The following is a 13,675-nucleotide window of genomic DNA, read 5'->3' on the forward strand; positions in this document are numbered from 1 at the left end:
GCAAAACCCAAAACCCATGAAACCCTGTATTGTGAGTCTTCCTCTGCCTTTCCAACGCCTCTTGGAACTGCTTGATAGTGGGTTTGAGGTTCGGAGGACAAAAGAAACAAAAATAATTCAATGGGAGGGAGGCATCGGTTTCCTACACGATTGGTTGATTCCTTTGACGACTGGGAGAGTGGTAACAGCAGCATTCCTGTTGATCATGGTATTCGACGCGTACATGGTCGAGCCTTTCACAATTTCTATTACCCGCTACTTTTTTCAGTCGAGGGTTCCTTTTGTTGATCATGGGTTGGCTTTGCTTTGTTTCTTTCCAGGCGCTTTTTGTTCACTCTCAGGGTTAGTGCGTACTCAGAGGAAGAAGGAAAATCCCCGCAGTCTCCAGCATATGATCGACATTGAAAGCAACTGAAAGACTAAAAATTTATGTACTTTGTGCCTGCTGTTGCTCATATTATTGACAAGCAAAAGACAAAATATCGGATGAATTTATAATTTTTGGTCTTCGGTTGCAAGATGTTTGTGTGCAGTTCTCATTGCTGCAGTCGAATTTCATTTTTCTCGTTTCCACTTCTCCGCATATAAGCTTATTCTGCTCTTCACCCCATCGGTTTTACTAGGTTCATGTGTACATTTCTTAATTCTACCCGGTGTTAAGTGACGCAGGAAGAGTGGTGGATCTTCTCATAGAGGATGCTGTGACCAGTTTTCACTGCTCAATGATCCAGCATAGCTCAACCTTCTTGTGTCAGTATTTCGGACATGTTTTGCTCTCCGCCTGCTCTGTTTTAATTCCTTTTCACTGTTCTTCCCTCTATCTGGATCGGATATGTTCGAAATGGGCAACCAAATCAGTAGTATGAAGCCTCAAATTTGTGAAATCCATTACTTTGACATCAGTGGAGAGGCCCCTGGGAGGATTTTTATCAGCCCTTCTCGTACATTTTGTTGGTAAGTAGAACTCTACTGTACTGATCTTATGTCTCTTGACTCTGTTTGTTTGTGGTGTTTAGCATCTTTTACTTTTTCTTGTGTCAATACAGCTCTCCTTTTTCAGTTGAATGCAAGTCTATAATTTTGAAATAAGATAAGAACATGGATAATATCATCTAGCATCAAGCTACATTGTGCAATCTTCTAAACCTGCTAGCTTCTCGTAGCTTCCATCCTTCTTTTATGCACGTTTCTAGGGTTTAGGTATGTAGTGTGTCAGTTAATTATTATCTACTTCTAATGGTTTGAAGGTAATAGCATGACTTGTTCCTAGCCTGCTAATTGGTTCTTGAGAAATGGTTCCCTCGGATAATTCCTCTTCAAGGTTTATGTAGCTATATATGGTCTGTATCACTGTGGATCTAGCTGCAGTAACTACCTAAAATGCATGATGCAGTACTTTTGCCACTTCTTATCATGAGGGAATCAAAAGAAAAATTGCTTCTTGAGGCAAAAATAAGTTTGGAAGAGGTAATCAAGTTAGGCTCAGTCAGAGGTTAGATGTCACTCTCATCTAGTTTCGTTTGTACTAATTCTAGGAAGGAAGCATCACCTGTTTCTGTTCACATCATGCAATTTGAGAATCGTACAAACTTTTTCTTGTATGAGAGTTTGCACATCCAAGTATGCTCTAAAAGATGAATTGTCCTTTTTTTACTGCCTCAAATGTGTTTTATATAACCTATGATAGTTGGAAGAGTGAAGTGATGAATGATGGTTATTGTGAGGGAAATAATCTTATTGAATTGTAGTTTGCAATGAATTCACTTATGTCAGTCTCATGTAGTTTCTCTTGGACTAATTCTAGGAAGCAAGCATAACCAGTTTCTATTCATATTATCCAATTTGAGAATTGTACAAAATCCTCTATGTATGAGATTTTGTACACCCAGTATGTTGTCAAGGTTGAATTGTTTTTTGTTGCTTCAAAAATTACTTTGTTGTGTTTCTTAAAGCTTTATCTAACCTAGCATATTTGGAAGAGCGAAGTGATAAATGATTGTTATTGTGAGGGAAATATTCTTATTGAAAACTTTTATGTCTAACATGTTATACGTTTGCAATGAATTGTTCAAAATCTATTACAACATGGATAAGTTCCGATTTGTGAATTTAAGATGTCATATCTTTACATTTTATGCTTGCTATATATACGTGATTACCACGTCCTCCATCAGATTATGGGTGCTAGAAACATTGAATTTGTCAATTCATATTTTGCAACTAGGTCATATTTTACTTTTTTAACTATGAAATCTTTTTCCTGTTTGTCCTTGAGTCATGTTTTGTGCGATTTGTATTTTTCTTGACTTCCTCTATTATAATGGAGCCATGTTCTGGTCCTTGTTTTAAACTATCACAAGGTTCATGAATCACTCTTAGATTGAGAAGCAACTTCTTGGCTTCAACATCTACTTGCTTCATCTACACTTTTGGTATTTGACATTTTTATTTCATTGATGAAATCTACAGGTACTAATCTGAGCATTTTCAGACTATTCTGAGTTGGTTGTGAATGTCTCTCCTCTCTTAAATAGCTGGACAGAAATGATTTTGCAAGTGTCCATTCCCTTGTGCATTGGAAAGTAAAAGAATCTCACAGATGATATTAGCAACGAATATTCAGTGATAGTTTCTGGAGGGAACCTTTCTATCATTTGATTGATGTAAAAAAAAAAGGGTAAAAAACTCTAGTCTCTGTGATTGGTCAAAATCTCCTAAACCAAAGATGTAAATGAGTACTTCAGGAAATGGCAAACACAGAAGTTCTTTGTTTGATGGGAAATTCAGAGAAAACTCTGAGAGAGGAAGATTTGACAAAGATGGCTATGCAGTAGATGATTTTGCTGCAATTGTGACTTCTAAGTTGATTGAACCTCCCCATGATTCATGTCATAGTTCAGTTCATGTTGATTGAGAACAATTGATGTTGTAGTGTGTTGTTTTTAAGATGTTTGAGGCGCTTGGTGATGGAAAGAAAAGGTATGTTGAGAGTGGAGAGTGGAGGAAATTAAGAGAGGGAGGTTGAGGTTGGTAGACAGGTAAGTTGCAATGTCAATCCTCTTGGTCTCTTGGGAAGAGATTGATGATATTCTTTTATTGCGAAAGGAAGAAGAAGAAAAAAAGAACAGTTGTAATATAGTTGAAGTTCAACATTCATCTTGTACATAAATTTATTGATCTTGGCCGTCATTACATGTTTGAAGTTGGCTCAGGGAGCTAAAATAAGGGATATTCAGTCCTTGTTGTCTAATAGGGATGGAAACTTGCCCAATGCAAAATCGATTAGGGTTTGGTCTGGGTGAAATGAATTTAGAAAAATGTAGTGAAAGAAGGAAAAAGAAAAGCAACCAATACAACAATGATAAATATTGGTGAAAATTTGAACATCCTATGATTATGAATGCTCCTTTTCTGCTGTTGCTTCTTTTGTTTCAGCTTCTTTTGCTTCTTGGCTCTCATCCTGTGCTGCCTCCTCCTCTTTCTGAGACTCCCTTGGTACTGCAGCAGAGTTGGCTTCATCAAAGATGCCTTAAGGACATGGCTGTAGCTTCCTTTCTCCTTGAACAATTGTACGAAATGGGCCTTGCAGTAAAGAACACCATCCATTGCAGCATAGGATGAAAGAGTGAGGACACAGCCTCCATGGGCACACTTGAACAGGATTTATGATATGATTCCCCTTCCAGAGTTACCTGTTACAGCTTCCAGAAAAAAAATTCAACATTTCTCAAAACATGAGCACTAGTATGAGTTAGATTTTAAGAAATAATTTTAGCAAACAAGGAATAATTTCAACTGGATGAAAGGACAATCCAAGCCTCCATGGAGGTTTAGACTCATCTTTGAGGAAAATCAAGACTCATTTAGGCCCTCTGATGTTTCTTAGCAGCATGTACTCAGAGAAGCCAATTCCCTAGCTGATTCTCTCGCCAAAGATGGCCTCTCTCTTTTGTCCTTTGTTTCTGAGTCTCCTTACCTATTGCTTGAATAGTCCTCTCTGTTTTGGATTGCTTTTAGCAGTTTAATAAGATTTCCCCATTTGAAAAAAAATAAAAAATAAAAGAAAAAAGGAATCGGAGATCGGTGAACAAACTAAGTAATGTGATGGTTAATCTAGTTAGCTTTCATATCTCTGGTCATCATGATTTCTTTTTAGGTATGTACTAGACATCTCACAGAAGAATCTTGACAAAAAAGAAAAATTACCCCAAAATCATTCAATGTTTCATTTATTTTGTTCCAATGTATGAACATATTCCTAAAAATGCAGTAGTTATATGAATCTCTTATTAGCTCATATATATGAAAACTAAACTCATTTGGATCAACACAAGAGAACAAAAAAAGTGACAGACCTTTTCTAGTAGATATGCTATTTTCTGTCTTGGGTCCCAGAGAAGAAGGAAGACAATTTGCTGGGCTGCCTACTTTGTGAGGTAAATGATCCAACTCATGTGTGAGCATTCTGGACAAGTAAAGTGAAGAAAAACTCCACTGCAGAAGATAATGTTACAACCTTCCAGATCATTTGACTTTACAGAACATTTTTCATCTGGAAAGTCATAAAACTGCACACATGAGAAAATACCCACAAAAGAAAGAGAGAGAATCGGTTTCAAGTACTAGAAAACCCATGTAGGGAAAGAACAAGAAAAAGAAAAAAGGAATTGGAGATTGGTGAACAAACAAGGTAATATGATGCTTAATCTAGTTAACTTTCGTATCTCTGGTCGTCATGATTTCTTTTTAGGTATGTGCTAGACATCTCACAGAAAAATCTTGGCAAAAGAGAAAATTACCCCAAAGTCATTGAATGTTTCATTTATTTTGTTCCTATGTACGAACAAATTCTTAAAAATGCAGTAGTTATATGCATCTCTTATTAGCTCATATATATATGAAAACTAAACTCGTTTTGATCAACACAAGAGAACAAAAAAAGTGACAGACCTTTTCAAGTGGATATGCTGTTTTCTGGCAAGTGGCTCATTTTGTCTTGGGTCCCAGAGAAGAAGGAAGACAATTTGCTGGCTACCTACTCTGTGAGGTAAATGATCCAACTCATGTGTGAGCACTCTGGACAAGTAAAGTGAAGAAAAACTCCATTGCTGAAGATAATGTTACAACCTACCAGATAATTTGACTTTATAGGAGATTTTCCATCTGGGAAGTCATAAAATTGCACACATGAGAAAAATACCCACAAAAAAAAGAGAGAGAATCGGTTTCAAAGTATGAGAAAACCCATGTAGGGAAAGAGCGTAATCATCACGCTGGAAATTCTTGGAGAAACTTCCTGTCTCCTTGAAGAGCTGTTCAAAGTGAGGCTTGCAGGACAGGACTCCATCCATGGAAGAGTAGTTACTCATCTAAAGATATACATCATCAGCAGAATTAACGGAAAATAAAAAGATATACAACAAATATAAATCATGCCAGGTTTATCTCAAGAACTTATTTCAAATGGGTCATACTGATTTCAACAATACAACACTTCTACCCAGAACAGCAAGAAAAAAAAACTTATCTGTGATCCTAAAACTAAAATACTGACCACAAGGATCCCTCCACAATGGCTGCATTTGAAGCAGGTCTTGTGATAGGACACACCATCAGCAGATAACATATCAACAATGTAAACGGTCCTATCACATACGTTGCACTTCTCCAGAGTCCCAGTGAAAGCCAGCTTGAAAAATCAAAACTCGAAGGAACAAACAAACAAACAGATGATAGTATGTAAACATGAAAGCCTCTGCAAAGGGGAAGGCCAGGTTCTTGGGTTCCAAACCCTCCACCCCCACTTATCTACTTGTAAAAATTAATTCTCTGATTTAAAGAGTATCGGAATTGGTATCAGGTAACGTACCCTCCACCCTCTCTACCGTCTCCAATAAATGGGAAATGGACCCCAGCCCAAGCAGCGAAGGCAGGGAAGACGACGACGACGAAGAAGAAGAACAGAAGAAAGGTCTCTGTGAATGGGACTTCCACCTCTCCACCCTCGTCTGCACCAATGCCGTTCAGTCCGCCGTCTCCGACACCCTCGGCGTCATGGAGATCGATCCTTCTGGCCAGATCCTCGCCACTGCTGGAATCGCTCGGAAAATTCGGATTGACAGTCTCAGGTCGTTGGTAGGAGAGAATGTGATCAAGATGGAGTCCGCGTAACAACGAAGTTGGATCACAGTTTCGCATGCGAGTCTTTATTCTTTAAGGCTAATCGTGCGAATTCTCCCGAACCTTCTTGGGCTGAAACGAAGGACGAATCATATTCTCTTAAGAAATTCATGCAAGAAGTTCCGTGACTGTAGGTTTCGTATTTGAAGCTACAGTCATATAATAATTGCTTTCTGTCTTTCCGTTCATTATGGGAAATCGAACTGCTGGCTATCTAGGCCTGCTTGTTCTGCTTGGAAGAAAAAACAGTCTCTACAAAGAACCCCAAAGAAATAAAAGAAAGAAGAAATGAACACAATAGAAGAAAAGGTAAAGAAATATGCTCTGTTTGACAGTCGCCCGAGAAGAGAATTTAATAACAGCAGTAGCGTACAAAGAATGAGACAAGAGAAAAAACAGAGTGGTAAAGAAGTTCATCTTGGGGTTTGTTCAGGCCGATAATTTATTCTTGAAAGGAAGAATTGGCGAACCTGGTCCTCAGTTCTTTGAATTCTTGGACTGAGCACGAAAACACCCTCGACGGTCGTCACCGAAGCACTTTATTCCGCAGAAACCTGTTTCGATATTGCTCTTCATACACGATGAAGCAGGAGAAGCATATGGGACAAAGTGGCCACCAGGGCCTGTCTGTTCCATATCCTTAACCTGCCTCTTCGTGCATGGGAGATGGGAACGTTTAGAGAAGAAAACCAGAACGAGAACGGGAACGGTTTTGAAGAAATCTAATCTGAGCCTCGTATGAATGCGCACGAGACTCGATTATTATAAGAAAGAACTCCATAACTTTTTAAGCCTTCTTAATGCGCATGGAAATGCGTTAGAAGTCGAAAAGAAATATAAGTTCTTAACCCAAAGTGATTAGAGTAAGGAGTTTCTCTTTAAATTCATTAAGACTAAAGATGTTTTAGAATGAGAACAAGCAAAAACTTAGAACCAAAGCTAAGGAAACTCTTCAAATATCTTCCTTTTTTTTATAATAATGAAAGAAGATGTAATATGATTAGTATTAAACAAAACAGAAAAGGGAAAAGAGAGTTTATTAGAAGAAAACTAGACAAAAAATAAAAATAAAAAATCTTGCTTTTAACTATGGTATATCAGGATACCTAAATGAAGCAACCTTTACTTGTGAAGGAGAAAGATATTGATAGACAAAATTTTGGTGTAGTTGACATGAATGAAAGTTATGAAGAAACCTGGTGCTCAACCAACAACAATCCAGTGCTCTCTGAGTAGGTGATCAAGCAGAGGTTCTCACTTCATGAATAGTCCTGTAGATCCTTAAAGAAACATTTCAATCATCTGACTGAAAAATTAAAAGACATGTAATTCAGTTTCTTCATAATAGTTCATTCTACAGCTTTATTTTTTATACTCCTAGTTCATTGCTGAGGATGCAAGCATTTTCATAAAACACTGATCATAGAACAAGATCCAGAAACTTTCTTTTACCAAGTCATCTGCAGCTCCCAACATTATTGATTATTACAAACAGCACTCCCAGGGACTAGGGTAGTCCTAGTTTCAGATTTTATAAGCACGCGTTCTTAATAATGAAGGGCTTTCATCGGTAACTAAAGCAAGCCCTTTGTCCTCACATCTTCCTACTACTCATTCTTCAAGATGTGAAATCCAGTGAACATTTTTTATTTGGTCTAGTTACCAATGATAATGTCAGTATCACCAATATGCATTTCCTATGGTACAATAACCACAGCAAACACAGGTGACTGCTTATGGAGCTTGGTGAGACTGAACATTCATTTTCAAATATCTGGAATTGAAGTGCAAAGGCTTCTACAGACTCGATGTAACCCTCGTATACTCAAAGGGAACAGAAAGAACAAAGAAGTCTGAAATAATTGTAAAGGAAACAGAACTATGGAACATGGCAATCAGGACAAGGTTGCAAGAACTGTAACATGGTGCAACCTTAGCAGACTTCATTGGCTGGTCCCAGTAGAACATGCCGCACATTAAAACTTACCTATTACTGTTTGAAGGGCTTGTTTTATCATCCCTGCTGATGCCACTGCTGCTCCTCTGAACTGCATGCAAGGAAATTTGTGTATTCCATCAACAACAAGCACAATGTGAAAAACCAAATGATGTCATAAACGAGCCATTAAGTGAGAAGCTCATGAGCCAGTTCACCCAGGGAAATGTATCATACAATGATACAAACACTCAGCTCTGGGAACAACTCAGCCTACTACTTGAATTGAAACATCATGACACGGGACTGGATCACTACTCTTTTTCACTACTGAACGGTAATATCTTTTGACATTTTGTCTTTCCAACCCCAGAACAATTCAGGTTTCTTGGAGCTTTAATTTCAAGTAATGAGGCACACTAACAGTCGAGTTGCCCTGGATGAAGTCTTTCATGGGCTTCTCTAATAAGAGGCCGCTTGACATCTTTTTTGCAAAGGTAAACAGGAAAAACCTGGCTTCAGTCTCAAATATTCAGACCTTAGATTTAAGCATCAGAGCAAGGATTCCATCAGTAGTGGACGACTGGACTGTGTGAACGTCCAAATGAAGACTGCTTATTGCATCAACTATTTCAAGTAACAAACAGTCCCTCCATGGACATCTTAGTTCAACCGAGACCTCTTTATCAACAATAGTGACTGTTATGTCAGCCAAGCCATCTTTAGATACTACCCAATTGAGTTGTGCATCTGCTTCATCAATGTCAGAGGCTTTTCTCTTGTTTATGAGATTCTTTTTTTCATTAGCAACTGCATTATGTCCATAGTTGTCAGATGTCCTCTCCACTACATCAGGGTGTTTCCTTCTTTCTCTTGGTTCAGAGTCTGCAAATTCCTTACAAGTTTCCAACTCCTCAACCCTACTTTCAAGCTCTCTAAGGTACTCGATAGTGTCCCCAAGGATAGATGCCTTATCAATCTGCAAATAAATAAATAAATAAATAAATAAATAAATATAATCATAAAAAATATGTATGCCTATTTTCTCTTTTGGTGCAGGATCTTGAGCTGGTTGAATTGAATCGAGGACAAGTCTGTTTCATGTCAAGATAACAGCACCTAGGATTCCTAACCTAAGGATAGAACCATCCAAAGTTCAAGTTTCTTGTGCATTTTTTGAGTCACAATATCACCAAAAAGGGTCATTGTTAGCAGCTATCCATCATGGAGAAAATGGGCTCTCCAAGAATCGGAATATGTACACCAGTAGCCAAACTCCTGTAAACGAGGGTATGGCAATGATATGCCAACACCCTTTGTTTGAGTATAATGAGAAATTGATTAAGGAAAGAGAGAATCACACGAAAAAATTACATCAAGGCCAACCAAAAGAAAGGTTAGCCACTAAGTACACGATGCATAAAGAAATTCACCAGAATTGACATTTACAGAGAAGTACAAAACAATGAAATCGTCCCAAAATGCAACCAGGATGAGGAATCCATGCACAAGAGACATTTAGCTGGTATCCACCACTTGACATCCCATGCTAAGCAAAAACCATTCTCAATATTCTAAGAACATTCCAGCTGATAACAGAATAAATAAACTCTAAAAGACCCTTGTTAAAGAAATCCAATACAAAAACACTGAGAGCAAAGGTTAATCTAACATAGGAGATGATATTTATGTGTCAATTACCTTGCTAATAGAAGGAATCAGTGACTGGAGAATCAGAAATTTTTCGTTCAACTTCTCTCGTCTCTTCCTCTCTGACAAGACATGGTTACTATTATAACCATACCCATCCAAGTTCCTACTTCTCCCGGTGGCACCATTCTCATGCTGAGACATTAGGGACCTGCCATGCATCCATGAAACTTCAACTAAAACCCTTTTCAATATATTCTGTGATGTACCATTACAAATCTGCAGCACGGGACCATCTAAGTCTTTCATCCAGCTTGAAAAGCTTGAAGAACAAGAAACATTTAAAATGGAAGGCTTATCAACCAAATGTTGTGAGTTTCTAAAAACGGCTGCCAATGTCCTTGAATAGTGACAGTCATTTGTTTCAAGATCCAGAAAACTAAGTTTAGTATGGTTGCACTCTTGAAGTGCTTGTAAATAATCATTATACTTTTCACAGGAGGCAGCGTTTTCAACAGCTGCAAAGGATTGAGATATGCAATCACTTGAGTTGATATTGCCAAAGTCATCGTCCACGTATTGCCAATTTTGGAGTTGAGAGTTTCCATTTAAACCATCTGCCATGAAAGAATCTTCAGTCTCTGGATTAGCCCCGCCAGCAGTAGAAATATCATCTGATGAACCAGTTTTTAACTCATCATTCTGCATTTCTTCAATTGGATTCAATTCTGCTTCTTCTTTAGGTGTGGACTGATGAGAAAAAGTTGATGGATAATCCTTGGATTCCATTCCACATCCAGGTACTCCATGGTCAACTTCAGCTAATATCTGGTCATCTTCTTTCTCAAAATTCCTGTGGTTGGATGTAGATTGCTCATAGCAGAGAAGCTTTGGAAAGTCTAAAAATGTGGTTGTGATTTGTTGAATGAGAGCAGGGTCCTCTGAGAACTTCACAGAGACATAATCATAATCAAAGAAGATCATTTTGTTATACCCAGAAAATGACACTCACTAAAGATCACTGTGCCATCTAGATAAACTGTATAGACTTCTCACCAGTTCAGTCACACCAAGCTCCAGAACACCACCCATAAGAGGAAAGCATGCGACTGTCTGCAAATTTTGAAAATAAATTGCATTAGTTACCGAAGATATATTCACAACATGAAATGGAAAAACTCTAAAGGCACTAAAACTCTTTAAATTGTATGACATATTGCTGCAACCAGGACCTAGTGCAGTCATCTTTCTCTCTCTCTCTCTCTCTCTGAGATAATGCATCGCTCATTAGTTTAGGTATAAATACTAGGTTGAAACTACCAATGAACTCTCCAATTGGACAATCCAACTCACAAAGTGAGACACCAGTGAAAAAGTACTTCCAAATACTGAATTTACTATTCATAAGTAAAAATTTCCAATTGCTGAGTATTGCATGATTTGACTCAAAGTCAAATGCAACAGCTTGTGTACTCTTTAACTTTTTCATTTAGAAACTTCCTGACTTAAGAGAGAAAATACCTGAATAGATGCACTCTGAGGGTGGGATTGAGAGCCAATGGATCATTCAAGACAAAGAAAGACCAAGACATAAGATTAGATTCCTCTGTCATTTTTTCAAGAAGTAACTAAAAACCATTCACAAAAATGTAACTGTGCTGTTGGATATCCACCTTTGCTAGAAGAGAGCGTAAGAAGACTTTGCTTTCTGCTAAGTGGGCATTGCATAGCCAGATGTGTTGACCATTGGCTAATGCTCTTCCTGGCAATCTTTTTGAAGGAAAAAAATATTAAGTACAAAAAAGTACTGAATGGAATGATAAGGAGGTTCAGAAGAATAAGGTCTGAAACAACAGAAAATATATAATGTAATGAACAGATAAAAACAACAAATAGAACACAGAAACAGAGTTGCAGTGTTTCAATGTTAACAGAGGCAGGAAACAGCTGTAGCAGCTAGTCTATGTCCCTCAAATAGATGCATTTGAAGCACTATAGATCTGTAAATCAGATGCCATGCACCCATCAAACAGATGCATTTGACCTCTTGTCCCGGAGTTAATCAAACAGCGAATAAATGGATTTGAATTTAACTAGCAGAGACCAAAACAGGGAAGAGAAGGTTACCCCTGTCCAGGATTAAACGTGAAGGACATGCAGACCAAATAATACCACTCCGAGTCAGTAAGATCCTCAGGGGACAAAGCAGCAGAAGGCCTCTTGGCTTGTTGATTGTTGTCACCTGCTGAAAGAGACTGATAAAGCTCCCTCAGTTGCTCACATCTCTGTAGACCTATTTGGTCAGCATCAAGTTCCATTGGTTGAACTGTCTTTCTTGTCTTTATATCCCCATTATAGTACCCTCCACTCCATTCTAACACCCTATAAGATCCCATTGTAAACAAAAACAAATCAAGAAGAGAAATACCCAGAACCTGGTTACAACGATAGCAAACATACAACTTTTTTAATAAGAAGACCCGTCATATGATGATATAAAATTAAAATGTAAACTTACAACCATAAAATGAAATTAAAAAAAAAATGTGTTAGTCCAAAGAGTAATTCTTTTTACCTCCCGAAAATAAATGATTACAGAATTCAGTGATGCACATTTGAGCTGAGGATCATTTCCACCTCATAGATTCATATTCATTACACATTCTCTTGTCCAAGTCATTGTTAGTTAAATAGCTAAACAAAATTAAAACAAAAAACAAAAATAAGACATCAAGAACAATCACTACCCACATTATATCACTCACTTCTAACTATTATACACCAACTCCAAACAAGCGCCAGTCATTCAAGAGAGAAGCCGAAGGACAGAAAGAAAAAATGAAAAGATAAAAAGATTATTTTACGGTTTAAGGATTCATACCCCTGCTGTTTGGCAGAGATCGACCAGAAAATTGCATAACTCCATTGGACACTCCTAACAGAAGCTGCAAGCTTTCTCCTGAAGTGATCTTCTGGTACTTCTTCGTGGTTCTGGAGCCCAGCAGCCATTCCCCAACACATAACAGTCTTCAGATAAGCTACGGAAATTTAATACTCCCCCACCAAACGGTAGCAGCATCAACAGCAGTGAACCATGTATCAAAAATTGAAAATTTTACTTCATCCGTCCACAAACCAAAACCCAGATAAGATATCTTGCCACGGAGATCAGTGGCTGCCAGTCGGGAAGCAGTACGTCGGTTTGAGCTAAGAGGTTAAACTGAAAAATAACTGTCCGAAGACAAAAGGAAATCAAATGTAGTTTCGTCGGCCAAATAACAGAGATCTTTCATTTCGATCCTTCTTGTTGCTCTTGGTTCCGTACAGAAATGGATCACTACTTTTCCTCCAAAAGACAGGAGCCCGCAAGAAAAAAGTGTTTACAGAAACAGGAATGAAGTTTTACCGTCGGCTCCGCCAAAGATCCTACTCATAAAGGGTCGTCTTCATTAACCACAAGAAAATGTACATTAATGACGAAAATCTAGACATTCAAGAAGCACAAATGGTCTCGGTTTACGATTTTCACAATGGGACCCATGAAGAAAGACTCTTATTTTTTTCCTCTTCGTGGTTGTAGAATGAAAAACAGTAGCAAAGATGTCTTATTCGCCCTGAAAAACTGAAAAAGAGGCTCGTGTCTTGCATGTGGGTTGACACGAGAGGAGGGTGGTCGCCGCCAGGCCCGAGCCGCAGGGAATTTCAAAATTTGGCTGTTAATTTCAGCAAGGAATTTCAGCGGCAGTAGAAGGGTAGTCAAATAATGAAATAATTGAAGACAGGTAAATTTCGGCAGAAGAAGACATTCTTCAACAACCGACGATGAGAGGTCCCAAAAGAGGCACATGAGATTCTCCTCCGTAAAAATCCTTCAATTTCCTCGGCTTTGAGTACCTTACGAAATATGAC

General features: G+C 38.2%; 1 protein-coding gene across 1 annotated transcript; it reads right to left on the reverse strand.

Annotated features, from left to right (window-relative positions):
- Positions 1-3,135: 3,135 nt before the first annotated feature.
- LOC137944016 (transcription factor EGL1-like) lies at positions 3,136-13,137 on the reverse strand. Its single transcript, XM_068789509.1, has 10 exons — positions 12,648-13,137; positions 11,894-12,148; positions 11,440-11,536; positions 11,288-11,302; positions 10,823-10,879; positions 9,818-10,714; positions 8,655-9,095; positions 8,168-8,228; positions 7,377-7,451; positions 3,136-3,692 (listed from the first exon to the last, which is right to left on the reverse strand). The coding sequence occupies exons 1-9, from the start codon at positions 12,785-12,787 to the stop codon at positions 7,435-7,437; spliced, it is 1,980 nt and encodes a 659-aa protein (XP_068645610.1). The 5' UTR covers positions 12,788-13,137; the 3' UTR covers positions 3,136-3,692; positions 7,377-7,434.
- Positions 13,138-13,675: the final 538 nt, after the last annotated feature.

Source organism: Aristolochia californica, unplaced genomic scaffold (genome assembly GCF_029961685.1).
Source record: "Aristolochia californica isolate CCGP_79_NKW_82.1479 unplaced genomic scaffold, dmAriCali1.0.hap1 SCAF_11, whole genome shotgun sequence".
Taxonomy (NCBI): Eukaryota; Viridiplantae; Streptophyta; class Magnoliopsida; order Piperales; family Aristolochiaceae; genus Aristolochia; species Aristolochia californica.

Coding starts and splice junctions, on each gene's coding strand:
- LOC137944016 (XM_068789509.1), bottom strand. CDS start 12,787: ATGTGTTGGGGAATGGCTGCTGGGCTCCAGAACCACGAAGAAGTACCA. Junction 12,149..12,647: donor ATCTCTGCCAAACAGCAGGG/GTATGAATCCTT, acceptor GGGATCTTATAG/GGTGTTAGAATGGAGTGGAG. Junction 10,715..10,822: donor AGCTTGGTGTGACTGAACTG/GTGAGAAGTCTA, acceptor GTCTCTGTGAAG/TTCTCAGAGGACCCTGCTCT.